This window comes from Camellia sinensis, chromosome 5 (genome assembly GCF_055761805.1).
Source record: "Camellia sinensis isolate YWXY chromosome 5, ASM5576180v1, whole genome shotgun sequence".
NCBI lineage: Eukaryota > Viridiplantae > Streptophyta > Magnoliopsida > Ericales > Theaceae > Camellia > Camellia sinensis.
This window is the reverse complement of record NC_138965.1, coordinates 193,836,828-193,853,959: the sequence shown is the minus strand read 5'-3', so window position 1 is coordinate 193,853,959 and position 17,132 is coordinate 193,836,828. Positions and strand designations below refer to the sequence as shown.

Here is a 17,132-nt window from a genome sequence, read left to right as displayed (position 1 = left end):
ATACATGTTAGTTGTAGCATTTCATATGCCATCTTAGAATAGCCGAGCCTACTATAGTTGCATTTTGCATGTGTTGCATTAAGCATTTTTGTATACTTAGGATCATGCATGATTTCTAATGTAGTTCCTATTTTGGCTTGGAGTACTCGGTAAGTTCTATGCTTTAGCATCCTCGCATGCGTGTGAGTGACTGCCATGAATAGCATGCTTACCATGAGGTTATGTGCTTATGTGATATATCTGCCTGAATGCCTGTGGGTGAAGGTTGAGTTGTTTAGATTGGAATAAATCATCGACTGTTTGTTTTAAGCCCACTAGATAGTGGCAAAATCATCTTTTCTAAACCCACCTGCGGGTGGTAAAATCTACATTTTAAGCCTACTTGCGAGTAGCAAATCATCTTTCAAATAAACAAGCATGAAATGTTTTGTTCCAATTCGGGCGATCCAGTCTATACTTATATGCTGTGTGCATCACATAGTAACCTAGGCTAATAACCGGAATAAGAATTCACAATGTTTTCAAAAATTGATATCATGGTTAGTAGAGGCCGGTCTATGACCGGGCGAGCAGGGGTGCTCACGAAGTGACCTTCCCCAATCGTACCCAAGTTCCCGAGCCGAGGCAACTTTGGTGATGACGGACACGTGGCCTTTTGGCACCGAGTCAGGGTTTCCTAAATTTCCCAAAATAAAATATTTAGGTGGCGACTCTGTATCTGGCAAAGCAGTCCATGTTTGGCACTTCTTTCAAAAATCTGTTTTCTCAAAACGATTTGCCGGATTTGGACTCTTTGGTTCAGACTTAGAACCGTGACTACGAAAAGTCGAGTCCGAGCTGTAGCGAGGTCCCCCCGCGGGCTTGTTACAGTGGGACTATGTCTGCAAATCAACTGGATCCTCACAGTGAACCATTTACAGGTCCCCAACCTAGCGTAGATTTGTTGCCCAATTATTGTCGCCATAATGAGAAAATGTTGATGACAGTTGATTGGTCACACGTCATTAGTCATGTAGGCCAATGTTTCGAAGGGGGTGTTGCTGCTTTCCGTTTGGTTTTGTCCAAATATGTTATTGAGTGTGGGTTTGACTTCAAATTTGTTAAAAGTGATTCAGTGCGGGTTACAGCAGTGTGCACGTTGCGAGAGCAAAAAGGGTGTTCATGGTTGATACATGGAAGGGTTCAAACATGCAATGGTTATTTTTAGTTGAAGAGGTTGAACAACTTGCATAGTTGTGGTGCTGTTGTTCGCACTGGGAAGAATAACAGACTTAACTCTAAATTGGTTTGCAATGTTATTGGTGATCGGTTACATGATAAGCCGCTTACACGTCCCACTGACATCATGTTTGACCTTAAAAAGGAGTACGACCTTAATGTTAGTTACCACATAGCATGGTTAGGTGTGGAGAAGGCAAAAGATCAAGTGTATGGTGACTATCATATTTTATTTGATCAACTTAGGTGGTATGCGGATACGGTTATGCATTATAACCCTGGGAGTTATGTCAACTTGGATTTTGAGCAGTCTACTGGCCGATTTAAGCGGTTCTTCATTTCATTCAAAGCTTGCATCGACAGATTCAACCATATCTGCCCAATATTGTTTCTTGACGGCACTTTTTTAAAAGGGAGATTTAAAGGCAATTTGCTTGCAGCGACGGGGAAGGATGGCAACAAAGGTATGTCTCTTACGATGATTTCTTCATACTTCCATATAGTAATGCATTACATTGTGGCTAACCTTTTTTTTTTAGTCCACTACTGTAGTGGGTGATCACCAATTGGAAGATTGTTTCCAATTTAATGTTATTTTACTAACATTGTGTGTGGTGTGATTCGAATTGTGAACAATTGTTAATGTGGATGTAAACTTTGTTAAAAATATTTCATCTAACGGTAAACCTGTTAAATCTCCCAGGTTTATTCCCATTAGCTTTTGCTATTGTTGACTCTGAAACAACTACAAATTGGACTTGGTTTTTACAGCAATTGACAAAGGTTGTTAGTAGTACTCGCACATTAACTTTCGTATCCGACTGTAATATTGGGCTGCTTGAATCCTTGCCTGCTGTTTTCCCATATACACACCATGCGTACTGCTTACAACATCTCCAAGCAAATTTGAGGGACAAATTACGATGGGTTGACAACCGTGTACGTTTTGGTTTAATGACCAAGTTGCGTGAATGTGCATATGCTCCAACCGAGGCTTCATTTCAGCAGCATTGGACAAAGCTAAAAGGAACAGGATGATCTGGAATAAATAATTTCTTAGAAGATATGCCACCGAAGCATTGGGCCAACGCATATCTCAGGTTCATACGAGACTTACACGTGCTAACATTGCAAGTACCCAATATGTAATAACATTTCCATTATGTTTTCATAATGTGAACAGGGGCAAATGGTATGAGGAGATGACCTCGAACGCTGCAAAATCGTTTAATAAATGGATACTTGATGCGCGTAATTATCTAATCACAAGGTTGGTTGATACACTCAGAAATCAAATAATGACTATGAGGGTTGAGCGTAAAGTTTTGGCTACTAATTGGAATGGGTTACTTTGTCCGAAAATGGAAAGCCGTATTAGGGAGGCGTACTCCAATGGTTGCACATGGATTGTTAGCCAGTCAAATGAAGACATATATGAGGTCAATTCATTTCCAACAGTGTTGGTAGACGTTGGCAAGCGTTCATGTTCTTGCTTCCAGTGGCAATTGAACGAATTCCCATGTGCACATGCGGTGGTTGCAATACAGAGTAGTGGAAGGGATTTCAGTACATTTGTTGAACAATTTTTCACTGTCGATCAGTATAAAGTCCCTTATTCTGGATACATTCAGCCAATACCAACAGTTGACAAACCCTCCTTCTCGGAAGACGACTTCATTATATATCCACCGGCAGTTAAACGTCCTCCAGGGTGACCCAAGAAAAATCGAATACCATCTCGGGGAGAGAAACTAAGTCAGATTAGGTGTGGTTGATGTGGCCGCATGGGCAACCACAACCGAAAGACATGTAAAGAACAAATTTAGTAATAGGCATTTAGCAGTAACTTTTGTAACCTATTTTGAACAGCAGTATCGTATTAACGTAGTAGCATGTATCGAAGCCAATTGATGACAGATTTTAATAAGTGAAGACACTGTTTACAATTGATTATTCAGCTATTTTTTCTTTCACACTGTCTCATTCATATGTTAGTGGTACATGTTTATTTATTTGGTTATGCAAACGTATGTTTCAGACCTGCAAAATACGTTAGACAAAATGTGTTGCACGCTGGCCTTGTATGTGAGAAGACATTTATTTTGTAACATAGATGGTGTTGTTATTGTCTCCGTCTGACAGGTTCTTGTGCAACCAGTTAGTCAATGTTAAATTACTGCAAATTCTTGACATATTAAATTGTCAAAGCTAACCAAGATTCCTTATCACCTTCTCATTCACATTCACCTATACGTTCACATTCACATACAGCTACCCATTCGCAATCACATTAAATTTGGCAATATCATTTACACAAACACATTCACATTCCTATTTTCCCATCGGCGTATGAGCTTCCTTGATGCCTATAGAGGTTATCATTAAATCACTATGCATCCGGAGGACCAAGAGAAAACTGCATTCCTCACCCCAAGAGGAACCTATTGCTATGAGGTAATGCCTTTTGGGTTGAAGAATGCAGGGGCAACCTACCAGAGATTGGTCACCACCATGTTCAAAGAGAAACTCAGCAAAACTATGGAAGTGTACATTGACGATATGGTGGTCAAGTCTAAAGAAGAGTAGATCATATAGTCGATCTGGAAGAGACATTCGGCATCCTACGCAAATATGAAATGAAGTTGAACGCTTCCAAATGTGCGTTTAGCATCGGCTCTGGCAAATTCTTGGGCTACATTGTCAACCACAGAGGAATCGAAGCCAACCCAAGGTAAATCACAGCAATCCTGGAGCTCGGTTCCCCTCGTTCAGTAAAGGAGGTTCAAAAGTTGATGGGAATGGCTGCCGCACTCAACAGGTTTATCAGTCGGTCCACAGATCGCTACCGACAATTCTTTCATACATTACGGCAGGGCAAGGCTTTTGAATGGTCCGCCGAATACGAAGCCACTTTCAACGGCCTGAAGACCTACCTTCGCTCAGTACCACTCCTGACAACACCCTCTGCTGGCGACCCACTCATTTTGTACCTGGCAGTTTCTGACTGAGCCGTCAGCGTCGTATTGATAAAGGAAGAGCTAGGGGAGCAGCGGCCAGTGTATTATGTGAGCAAGGCAATGGTTGACGCCGAAACACGCTACCTTCCGCTGGAAAAGCTCAACCTAGCCCTTGTTATGGCAGCAAGGAAGCTCATGCATTACTTCTTGGGGCATAGCATTGGGGTGCTAACAGATTATCTCCTCCGATCACTACTACGCAGTGCGGAAGCATCTGGACGTATTTCAAAGTGGGCTTTGGAACTTGGCCAGTACGATATTCAATTTCTACCCAGAACCTCAATCAAGGGACAAGTGCTTGCCGACTTTATCGCCGAATTCACTGGGGGCCTTGTCGACTTCAAGTCTGATGTCGCCGACTTCAAGTCAGATGAAATTCGACCGAAGCCGAACTAGAAGATTTATGTTGGGGACATCTGGCAGTTGTATTGTGATAGATCGTCCAATCAGTAGGGCAGTGGAGCTGGAGTTATAATCATGACCCCCGACAGCGCAATAATTAAGCAGGCCGTCAAGCTCGGCTTCGAAGCATCAAATAACGAAGCCGAATATGAAGCCCTTTTAGCCGGTTTGCGGAATGCGCATGTTCTGGGTGCTTGGCGTCTGCTTGTGTTTTGTGACTCAAAACTGGTGATCAATCAGCTAAAGGGGGAGTACGGGGCAAGAAATGACCGTATGGCGGCCTATATGAAAACGGTCAATTCCCTGTTGGCAAAATTTGACCATCATGAGTTGAACCAGATAACACGTGATCAGAACACCCATGCAGATGCCTTGGCTTGCCTAGCCTCGGCAATCAACTCAGAGATTAAACGGACCATCGAAGTACGATTCATCCCAGAGCCAAGCATTGGCCCTTCGGAAGAAGTCCAAATCAGCGTTATAGAATCTGCACCAAATTGGATGGATCCCATTATTGCATTCCTATCTTCTGAATAACTCCCAGAGGACAAGAAAGAAGCACACAAGCTGTGAAACAAAGCCATGCGATACTACTTGGATCTGCAAGGAAGGCTTTATAAAAAGTCACTCTTTGGCCCATATTTGGAATGTGTGCACCCAGACAAAGTCGGGGAGCTTCTGACTGAGATACACGAAGGCAGTTGTGGTGCCCATTCTGGCGGACGCTCTTTGGCCCATCGAGCTATAACGCAGGGGTATTATTGGCCGACAATGAGAGCGGACGCCGAGTGTTATGCAAAAAAGTGTGAACAGTGCCAGAAATTCTCCCCGTTAAACCATCTACCTGTTGAAGAGTTGAACTCTATCACAAGTCCTTGGCCGTTCGCCCAGTGGGAGCTTGATATCGTAGGACCATTGCCGAGGGCCCCAGGGAACAAGTGATACCTGATCATCGCAACAGATTACTTCACGAAATGGGTCGAAGCGGAGGCATTAACACACATTCGAGATGCTGACGTTAAGCGCTTTATGTGGAGGAACATCATAACACGATTCGGCATTCCCAGAGCTCTTATCTCAGACAACGGCACCCAGTTTGATTGTGGCATATACCAAGAGTTGTGCAGCAAATATGGTATTCAGCCTTACTTTTCTATGCCGGCTTACCCCCAAAGCAATGGCCAAGCCGAATGGCATCAAGAAGAGGCTGGAGAAAGCCAAAGGCAAATGGGTCAAAGGATTACCGAGTGTACTGTGGGCTCATCGAACTACACCGAGAAGATCGACTGGAGAAACGCCGTTTGCCCTATGCTTTGGAACCCAGGCAATCTTACCCCTGGAGATCGGCCACCTGACACTCAAGTCACAAGTTTTTTATACGGGCCGAAACAACATGATGCTGGCTTTGGATTTGATTCTAATCGAAGAACGAAGAGACCGAGCCCTTACGTTCATGGCACGGTACCAGCAGCAGCTGGCAAAGTCGTATAATCAACGCGTTCAGCTGCGCCGCTACACACCAAGAGAGTTGGTCCTGAAGAAGGTGCTCCCAACTAACAGGAAATCGGCCGATAGAAAATTGGGTCCTAACTGGGATGGCTCTATTCGATCGTTGGAGTAGGGGCATATCAGCTTAAAGACATGTCAGGAAGGAGTCTGCCACGACCTTGGAATTTCACCTACTATAGAATCTAGTTCAAAAATGTTCCGATTAAAGCCTTCGGATTCAGAACGCCCTTCGTGGATATCACGATTGGCCAAATAAAGTCTCCAGATTTGGAGCCTCATCGACGAATGACGTCTTTGGGTCGATTAAAGCCTCCAGATTCGGAGCCCCACCGGCGAATGACGTCTTTGGGCCGTTAAAGCCTCCGGATTCGGAGCACCCTTCGTGGATATCACGATTGGCCAAATAAAGTCTCCGGATTCGAAGCCCCATCGGCGAATGACATCTTTGGGCCGTTAAAGCCTTCGGATTCGGAGCGCCCTTCGTGGATATCACGACTGGCCAAATAAAGTCTCCAGATTCAGAGCCCCATCGGCGAATGACGTCTTTGGGCTGATTAAAGCCTTCGGATTCGATGCCCCACCGGCGAATGACGTCTTTGGGCCGTTAAAGCCTCCGGATTCGGAGCGCCCTTCGTGGATATCACGATTGGCCAAATAAAGTCTTCGGATTTGGAGTCCCATCGGCGAATGACGTCTTTGGGCCGTTAAAGCCTCCGGATTCGAAGCACCCTTCATGGATATCACGATTGGCCAAATAAAGTCTCCGAATTCGGAGCTCCATCGGCGAATGACGTCTTTGGGCCGATTAAAGCCTCCAGATTCGGAGCCCCACCGGCGAATGACGTATTTAGGCCATTAAAGCCTCCGGATTCGGAGCGCCCTTCGTGGATATCACGATTGGCCAAATAGTCTCCGGATTCGGAGCCCCATCGGCGAATGACGTCTTTGGGCCGTTAAAGCCTTTGGATTCGGAGCGCCCTTCGTGGATATCACGATTGGCCAAATAAAGTCTCCGGAATCAGAACCCTATCGGCGAATGACGTCTTTGGGCCGATTAAAGCCTCCAGATTCGGAGCCCCATCGGCGAATGACGTCTTTGGGCCGCTAAAGCCTCCGGATTCAAAGCCCCATCGACGAATGACGTCTTTGGGCCAATTAAGCCTTCGGGCCGTGCATAACACAATGATGTCGATTAAACCAGGCCGATCAATGTCCATTTACTCGTCTCAAACACGTTTATTCAAACATGTATATAATAAAACACATGCAAGCACGTGTGTGCCAAACAAAAATTATAACAAAACATTGAAAATAAAATTCTTTTTTATTCGACCAACCAATAATCACATAATTCTAGACGCGATCCGCGTTTAAACATTCCAACGAATATTTTTATTCGGCATCGCCCTCATCATCGCTCTTTTCAATTTCAAAGGCGGAAAAGGGCAAATAATCACGATGATCCAGGCCACATAAGTTGGAATCAGCACCCTTTGCTCGGAGAGCCTCCGCGGCCTGAAGAGCCGCGATCCAACCATGCTTAAAACCCCGATTCTCGTATCGGTAGACCTCCTCAGCAAGTGTCTCGTTTTGTCGGTCCCAACCTTCCGACTAGCATGGAAGCCCTGCTCGTAACCCTTGGCCCTCGCATTTTCTACGGCAAACATGTTTGCCGTATCTCAGTCGGCGATGGCATGACTCAATAGCCGTTGGGTTACCCTGTCGTCCACAATCGGGTTAGATTGACCCGCCGCATACGGATTGGTGACTTTAACCTTCTTAAGCTCCCTAAGCTCGCCCTCAACTTTCTCCGCACGAGCTTCCGAACTGCGGACCCATTCGTCCATTTTCTCCATCTCCTACCGCGCGCCGCGCAGACGCATGCCGACTTCGTAGGAAGTGTACAGCCCCTTCACCGCCCCATGAATACCTTCTCGAAACACTTCGAAATCTCGTCGTCCAACCATCAATTGTTGGACTTCCGGTGGAAAGATCTGTCGAGCGAACTCGACCGCTACACCCGGATCATTGATGATGGAATCTACTTCAGTCATCGGTTTATTCCCCACGAACACCGCAAAACTCAATGGTCGTGGCATCGCGTCTAACTCATTCCTCGGTCGTGGTCGTGGGGAGCTTCCCTGCTGATGCTTCTCTCTTCGGGTTGATCTGCTTCGACGGCTTGAAGGTTGACGTTTTTCGCTTTCCTTGGGTGTCCTTCCTCCCGTACGCGCAGGCTCGCTACTGCGATTCATCGCAGTATCTAGCTCAACCAGCGTTCGTCCCTCTCCTGTGCTGTTGAAGAATAGTCTGTTTGACATTCGCCCTCAGCCCAAGCTAGTTCAAATCGAGTCTGAATAAGAATAAGTGGACCCACTGGCGCGAACTCACCTCATTTATTCATAGGTATGCAGCGACCCCGAGGCAATTTTATTAACGCTTTTGGCAGTCTCCAAACGACGGATGCTGATTGATATGTGCCACAGCCACTCCATGCACTAATTTTTGGCTTGTTAAAACGGCCTAATTATCTAAACAGCAATTATGGGAGAATGCCTTGAAGTCCATGCACTGGCTGAGGCAAGGGCATATTTATTAATCTAACCAGCCGAGCATCTTGGCCCCATGCCGATTGATATGTGTCACAGCCATTTCATGCACTAATTTTTGGCTTGTTAAAACGGCCTAATTATCTAAACGGCAATTATGAGAGAATGTCTTGAAGTCCATGCACTGGCTGGAGTAAGGGCAGATTTATTAATCTAACCAGTCGAGCATCTTGGCCCCATGTCGATTGACATGTGCCACATGCACTTCATGCACTAATTTTTGGCTTGTTAAAATGGCCTAACTATCTAAACGACAATTATAGATGAATGCCTTGGAGTTCATGCATTGGCTGGGGTAAAGGCAGATTTATTAATCTAACCGGCCGAGCATCTTGGCTCCATGCCGATTGATATGTGCCACAGCCACATCATGTACTGATTTTTGGCTTTTTAAACGGCCTAACTATCTAAACGGCCTAATCATCTAGTCGACAAGTATACAAAACGTTTTATCCAAAACAGCAACCAAACAATTCCGTTCATTAGTAACAGCAAAGTACAAAATGAATTTTCATTAAGTAAATTGGGCACAAATTGTAACCATTTTACATATGAAAATTACTAAACAAAAAACTGTAAAAAGCTAAAAATTACATGCAAATCCTAAAACAAAAACAAGAGCCGCCCAAATTAGCCCTCGGAGTCAGACTCCAACGGCTCAACATCCACTTGTTCGTATGGAATTGGCGTAGCCAATGTCACATTAGCAGCAACAAGGGCTTTGAGTCAGCCGTGTTTAAATCCCCGATTCTCAAATTTGGGGACTTCGTTTACATATTCATCAAAAGTAGATTTTTTCCTAGCATCGAATGCGTTGGAAGCCTTCAAGTCGGCTGTTTCCTTCGCCCCCTTCATCTCTTCCGACCCAGCCTCCAATTTAAAGATCGCCTTCTCGGCCAATTTAAGTGCGTCGTCGCTCGCATCTGCCCTCTTCTCGGCGACTGATCTCAATTCTTCAGCATTGCGGGCTCTCTCCATCTCGACCTCGGCACGGGCGCCCTCTGTCTGTGCCCTACTCTTTTTGGCCCTTAACCTCCGCTTGTAAATGGCCAATTAGCTCGATGGCATCGTGATAGCGACGGCTCATGTCGACTATCCTTCTGACGGCCTACAAAACAGGAAGTTAAGAACAAAATAATATTTGCGTAAAGAGAAAAGATAAAGTCCAGATTTATACCAAAAGAGCCGATTGCGCGGCCAACCCAGTTGCAACCAGATCAGGCTTTACCCAAAAAGCTGCCGTGTCAGCAGGCAGTAAAACGGACGTCGCCAAGCTGAGTGTAACCGCTGGATCTTTGATTACCGAAGCATCGGAGGAGATCGCCGTATTTTTTATCTTGGGCTGAATAACAAAAGGTACAATCACATCCGACTCCTCCAAACGAGGGCGTTTGTCAGCACGATCTTCTTCTAAGCCGACCTCGACATCGGCAGGGCACTTCTCCACCCTTTGCTCAGCTTCTACACTTGTCTGCACAAAAGGTCCTACCTCGGTACTTCCGTTCTTTTTCGTCCCATCAATAACAGGCAAGGAGGACTGGGACTGAGATTCGACAATCCGAATCTCCTCCGCCCTTCGCCGCGCAGCCATCCTTTCTGCGTTCGCCTTCTTGGAAAGTTTAGTGAGGCTCAACCCAGCCATATCTTCTGAGAATGTGCCTGGAAGGTCCTCCAGACTGTGAAAAATATCACCAAACGGACGGTCCTCTTAACCCGAAGTGGATAGAGGATCAGCTGAATTGAGGCCGGCTTCTTCAAATGCTAACTTCAAAGCCTCGTCAACCTCAATTTTGGATTGGCCTGACTCGGCGGCCTCAACTACTTCCGGTCGCTCCGAATCTGATCCCTCGCAACTGAGTTGCTTCAAATTTTTGAAATCAGTCAAGATAAGGGCGATAAAGAACTCCTCACCCTTCGGAATTGGGATATTTTTCGCCGTCGAAAAGGTCGTATAAGTCGGCTCGTAGCGGAGTAGAACGTGGGCCGCCCTCCCCTACTTCTGAAGACTCGATCGACCAAAATACTTGAGCGCAGTCTTGATTTCTGAAAGGACGGCGTCGTCAGTCGAGGTCAAGACTTTCTTCAAATCGTTTCTTGCAAAAGCAAAACCATGAGGAGGCCCCAAAAATAAAGTTTTATAAATATAACAAGTAAATAAATAAAGAAGATACTCGGCCACTTGGTTCGCCCCTCCGTCTAGGAATACGATCAAGGCGATCCTCGCCATTGCTGAATTCCCAGTTTCTTTGGACGACGACCATAACATCATTGACTTGCATCCCAAAGCTGGAAAGCATAGTCACTAGTTGATGGTCGGTGTCTTTGGCCCTAAGGAAATAACGCCCGTGCCGACCAAAAGTCTTGGCCAAGGCATAGCAATGCCAAATAGCGGGAATGCCCAGGTTAAGCCCAAGGCGGTGGTTTAGTGCGATAATCCCCATCGCGATCCTAAAGAATTTGATGTTGGATTGGGAAGGGATTAACCCCCAATGGCAAAGTACGGCCCTAAGGAGTGGGTGAAGGGGGAAACGGACCCCACCCTCTGCGATTGATAGAAGAGGGAAGATGATCGTGGGTTCATCAACCCTCTCCATATCGAGGGTACCGTCTGCCACAAATGACAGACGGACATTATCAAGAATGGAAAAATGACGTCGGAAGCCAGAAATTCTATCCGGTGAGAGGAGATCATTTAAATGTTTCGCCATTCCCTCCTGCCAATAGGATTATGCTAAGCCAAAAAACAAAGTAGAGAAGGAGAGAACTTATAAGAGGCGAAGGAGATAGAGAAGAGTAGGAAGTTGCAGAGGTAGTTCGGAAGGCAGTCCAGTGACGGGTGTCTAAAAGCGTGTATGCATTTGAAAAGACGTCGAAATTTTAAATCACAATAAATAGAAGTGTACGAAGAGGCGGGAAGTTGAAATGATAATCGAGAAGCATGTGTACAGACATTTGCGTTAGAATACTGTCAGCTGCCGAATTTTGGCTCTGACTCTTCGAGTTCGAAGCCAAACACTCCAGCTAACTGTTGTTAGTGGAGTGCTTGGGGGGCAATTGTGGGGGCCGAGAATTGGGAGTCGTAGAGATTCCGGATAGTCAAATCTGGGAGAGTCAAGATTCGAAGCACTCGGCAATTGGCTCGAAAGCTCAAATCCAACCCTACTCGGCCAAATAACCGATTAAGCAAAGGGCCGAGTGAAAATCGGTCTATTATAAAATGTGCCGAATATGAGGTGGTAAATGGATCTAATCTCGAGGCCCCAAAAAGAAAAGATATAAATAGAAGAAACATCAGCCAGAAGGAGATATGTGAGAATTATTGTGCTAAACTTAGAATACAAGCATCCTTGAGCGTTGAGATTGACTTGTGTGTCGGAGTGCTAATTCCGGCACCCTCGATCGGAGTGTTTATTCCTTTTCAGGTGACCAGAAGAGGATCACGAGCATTCCCCAGGATCAGAAGAGTATTTCCAAACCACTTCTCCATACGCGGATTTAGGCGCCTTCATCTGCTGCTCGTACATCAGCATTTCCGTGTAGGTATCAATCACCTACGTGAAAAAGAAAACAATTTTTATTTTCCTTCCCTTGTATACATGTACGTAAATTGCATTCTATGTGAAGAAGTTTCAGAAGTTTGACGAATAATTAGAAATACCATACTTACATTGCCTCATAATGTCAGCCCCTTAACGATCGCCCGTATGTCATTGAAAGACACAGAGTTAGACACATGCGGTCCAGTCCAGAGTTGCGCACTATAATACATTTTTTGAACAATAAATTCATGTACAAATGCATAATGGTAAGAGCAAGTTGCATAACCTACCTCTCACCCCCTTTCTCATATGCTTCTTTAAGCTTGTCTTTCTCTTGCGTTGATAACAACTTCCAGATTGGTAAACGATTAGTCAAGTCGAACCGAGAAAATGTCTTATCTGGTTCTGCAATGTTGTCAACCTCAATGATCTCATCTTCCATTTCTTGTTTACTGTCACACTCACCCCCATTGACCACACCACTATCAGATGGTTTCATCTGCCTCCCCAAAACCAGTGGATATTCATACTCTGGCAGTTTATGCTCCTTCCTATTCTTCTTTTCAATGTTTCTCACAAGTGAGCTCTACAACGTAGTTGTTCTAGTGTTTTGATTAATACCAGCCATTAAATCCACATCACATACCATTTGTCCAATGTCGTTGATCGGGGTCATATGAGTATCCACCCCTTGTAACTCTGTCTTCTCATTCACATCAGATGGAAACGATGATGACAACGGCATAATGGCAAGTACGTTTGCCTCACAGTGGTACATTTCCTCAGTACTTTGCTTCATCTCCTGTACACCAACAGCTGCTTGGGTGTATTCAACTGCGTACTCCTCCAACTGTTCCACGAGCTTCGCGTTTTTGTCATTAAGTTCATCCACTAGCTGCTTCATTCTTTCAATGTCACATTCCTTCTGCTTATTGTTCACTGTGATTTCATGTTCTAACTTGCCACATATTTCTTCATACGCTGCCCTCATTGTTGCCAGTTCTGTCTGTAATGCAAATATGACATCAGATTTACATTGGAGTTCTATCTCAAGCACACCAATTTTAACCAGTGTTCTCTGGTATTCTTCAAACGTAGATGCACACCGAGCACACTGATCATTACTCTCAGCACCAACCCCACTGCGATTTAAACATTCGACCTTTGCTCTAATTTCTTTAACGTCTTTCGTCTTCGTGAAGCGCCGTTTAGAATGACTGATGTGCAGATCTCCTACCACAACCTGCAAACAATTTAAAAATCAAAAATCAAAAATAGTAAATTGGCACATATAATATTTACTCTAACAGTACAAAAAATCATACTTCAACATCATTTGGCTGCTCAATGTCCACTGCTCTTATCTTTGTGACCAACTTGCTGATATTCCATTTCATAAACCTCGGAAATCCATCTTCACGATCTGCTTGTATCAAGTTGGTGTGCACACATATCCAAAACTATGTGACCATGGGTTAAAAACATTAGCTATGAAAGTTTTTCAAAACAAATACACGTGCCAAAGCTACCAAACAAAATCAAAATTATATTGTGGGAAAAACAAAAAAACAGAGCACTTACAAGTAGGGCAGTAACACATCCAGTAACTTTCTCAGGCTTAGAGTAAAATCTCTTAATTGACTCCGTCAAAGTTGTGCAGATTGCTCCAACCCAATCATATGCCTTCATGTTCTCTAAATCCTCTACAACCCGGACGAACCCCCATCCCATGGTCTCGCCTAAAGTAGCAAAGAATAACTTCCCACACAAGTACAAACACAGTAACCTTGCTACATCCTGGTAATCCTAAGTAGTGTTCCCGAGTAATGCATCCATTAACAGTTCCTTAATGGTCTTCAAGTTTACGCGTGCTATTTTGGGACACCTTCGTTGGATGAAGTTAGTCGGGAGTCTTGGCCCATATGACACATCTAAACTCTTCTTACCACCCTGAATTCCAAATATTAGTTGTATATCGATGCGCGTTAACTCAATGTGTTTACCACCAATCATGAAAGCCAACTTCTCTGGAACAAATGTTTGAATGATCCTCATTACAATGTCATCGCATTTTTGGAATTCATGTTGGTTTAGATCGGCGCATCCAACAGCAACCAGAACGGTGTTTTCTGAAGATGTTGCAAATGCTCGTCTTTCAGTTTTGATGCTGCCACCAGCTTCACAATTCCAGCAATGTTGGAACGGTAGCAAAATGTTGGTTGTTTGTTCAGTCGGTGTTGAGGCTCATATTTCAGCTTCTTTCCTTTTCAGGCACTGCTTTTCCTTAATGCGTTCACATTCTGTGACGAAGTTTGAGATCGCCGTCTTTTACCAGTTGTAGTCCCTTCACTGCTGTTCACTTTCGCCTTGCAGCCTTTCTGTGGTGTACCTTTAATTGTGCCTCCTAAAAAAAATGCCACCAAAAATTCACATTTCATATACAAGCAAGATCCCACTGATAACGTATGTGAATATGTAATTTAGTAGCAATACGTAACATTGCATGTCAGTATGTTCGTGATGTGACTAGTGTGACTGAGAAGTACTTGACGTAACTGTGACAAATTACGCGCCCACATTCACGGCCATGGTTTCAAATGTGACTGAGAAGTACTTGACGCAACTGTGACTAATGTTAGACATGCCGGCTAATGAAAAGTACAAGCAAGAACCCAGTGAAAATTTCACATTTCATATACAAGCAAGATCCCACTGAAAATGTATGTGAATATGTAATTCAATAGCAATACGTAACATTGCATGTCAGTATGTTTGTGATGTGACTAGTGTGTCTGAAAAGTACTTGACATAACTGTGACAAATTACACGCACACATTCACGGCCGTGGTTTCAAATGTGACTGAGAAGTACTTGATGTAACTATAACAAATTACGCACACACATTCACGGCCATGTTTTCAAATGTGACTGAGAAGTACTTGACGTAACTGTGACAAATTACGCGCACACATTCGCGGCCATGGTTTCAAATGTAACTGAGAAGTACTTGACGTAACTGTGACAAATTACGCGCACACATTCCTGGCCATGGTTTCAAATGTAACTGAGAAGTACTTGACGTAACTGTGACAAATTACGTGCACACATTCACGGCCATGGTTCCAAATGTGACTGAGAAGTACTTGACGTAACTGTGACTAATGTCACATTCACAGTTCAAACATGTAATATTCGCTGCGGAAATTCCCAAAAAACATTATAACGAAATTTACTATCACACAACTCAGTAATTTAAAACTAATTTTGCACCCACATGCACGACCATGATTCAAAAAATAAAGATGATGTGTTACGTGAAGCTTGTCAATGAAAACTACTATCAAAACAAACGTAACCTCTTCATATGCTTACATTAAATCACAACCACACAACCCAAATCATGTTACATTTTTTGTTTCTCTCCATGCCACAATCTACAAACACTGTCACTCGAATATTTGACAAATTCACAAACATGCAAGTAGATCAAAATACGACGTGGCACCAGCCATGTCCGCCAACTTACTTGTATATCTGAGTGAAAACAACCAAGCGACATCGTACCACAACGTGGCACTGTACACACAGTCTAACTTACATGTGCTTCCACTCACATCCGACACTAATTTCATATTGGGCCACAATCACATTCATTAACTGTACAACACACAACACCAAGATGTGGCACCATTCACATTCAACAACTGGTTTTAAAAAGCTAAGGCGCAAACCAAACGACATCGTACCACAATGAGAAGCCCCCAAAGTAGTCTACCAAACCCAATACTATGTTCGGACAAAAAAAAAAAACAAATAAAATCAATTAATGAATGTGACTGTGGCCCCCAAAATAGTCTACCAAACCCAACATACATACTCTTTCCAATTCGGAAACTGTAAAATCAATTATTCATCACAATTCTCACAAAACATACAAATAACAAAGCAAATTGCGACTAAAGGTCACATAAACCCTAGTTTTGGGTTGTTAATAAAAATCAAATAAATTAACATTGCGAAACAGGGACAAATCCACACTTACGTTTCGGAGTCATCATTCCTCCTTCTCACCGTAAACGGTAACCGTTATCACCTTCCCCTTGAACGTCTTCGTCGAATCGCGCCCCTTCTCCTGTTCGTAGTGAGTTTCGAAATGTTAACAACTAAATCAGCCGTTTACATTAGCGTAGAGGCACAAAACATATCTACTTCTTTTTAACCCCTACAAATTTGCCAAACTGATCCTTTGATTTCCACAAATAACGTGTTTTTTGAATTTCAAAATTAATGTATATAAATATGATATTAACATCTATTATTAAGGGTAAATGTGTCAAGTAACTTCCTATAGGACTTATGAGAATATAAGTTTTTACTTAGGACTTAACATAGCATAAGTGTCCGAAATAGGATTTATAAATAAGTCTCCCTAAAAAATAATATTTTAATCATTAAATTCAATATAAGTGTACAAAAAATATTTAAAATACTATTTTTCATTGAGTTTAACAATTAAAATATTATTTTTTCATTAATTTTACCTAACGAAAACTGGTAGATGGTTTAGATTGAAAATAAATAAAAAGATTATAATTTAAATTGACAAAATAAAAAATTTATTTTCTTGAAAATATCAAACCTTTATATATATATTTTTTATTTTTTTAAGAATTTTTTAAATTATAATAGGGGTCATTCTATAGACATCGTAGAAAATATTCATAAATTAACAAGCTAATAAAATAATTTTGCAAAACTGGCTTAGTCTCTCTGTTCTTTCTCTCTCTCATACATGGCCAGTTGTTTTTGTTTTTTTATCATGTTATATCTGCAAGTAT

General features: G+C 43.2%; 2 protein-coding genes across 2 annotated transcripts; both read left to right on the top strand.

Annotated features, from left to right (window-relative positions):
• Window positions 1-877: 877 nt before the first annotated feature.
• Window positions 878-2,256, top strand: LOC114285724 (protein FAR-RED ELONGATED HYPOCOTYL 3-like). Its single transcript, XM_082872447.1, has 3 exons — window positions 878-1,120; window positions 1,208-1,682; window positions 1,922-2,256. Exons 1-3 carry the CDS (start codon window positions 878-880, stop codon window positions 2,254-2,256), a joined length of 1,053 nt encoding a protein of 350 aa, XP_082728573.1.
• A 27-nt stretch (window positions 2,257-2,283) lies between these two features.
• Window positions 2,284-2,933, top strand: LOC145791981 (uncharacterized). The gene is made up of 2 exons (XM_082872446.1): window positions 2,284-2,318; window positions 2,402-2,933. Exons 1-2 carry the CDS (start codon window positions 2,284-2,286, stop codon window positions 2,931-2,933), a joined length of 567 nt encoding a protein of 188 aa, XP_082728572.1.
• Window positions 2,934-17,132: the final 14,199 nt, after the last annotated feature.

What these genes read in the sequence shown, in the direction of transcription:
- LOC114285724 (XM_082872447.1), top strand. Translation starts at nt 878, where the DNA reads ATGTCTGCAAATCAACTGGATCCTCACAGTGAACCATTTACAGGTCCC. An exon ending in TTAAAAGTGATTCAGTGCGG is followed by an intron (nt 1,121 to 1,207) that starts GTTACAGCAGTG and finishes GGTTATTTTTAG; the next exon opens with TTGAAGAGGTTGAACAACTT. An exon ending in GGGGAAGGATGGCAACAAAG is followed by an intron (nt 1,683 to 1,921) that starts GTATGTCTCTTA and finishes TAAATCTCCCAG; the next exon opens with GTTTATTCCCATTAGCTTTT.
- LOC145791981 (XM_082872446.1), top strand. Translation starts at nt 2,284, where the DNA reads ATGCCACCGAAGCATTGGGCCAACGCATATCTCAG. An exon ending in TGGGCCAACGCATATCTCAG is followed by an intron (nt 2,319 to 2,401) that starts GTTCATACGAGA and finishes TAATGTGAACAG; the next exon opens with GGGCAAATGGTATGAGGAGA.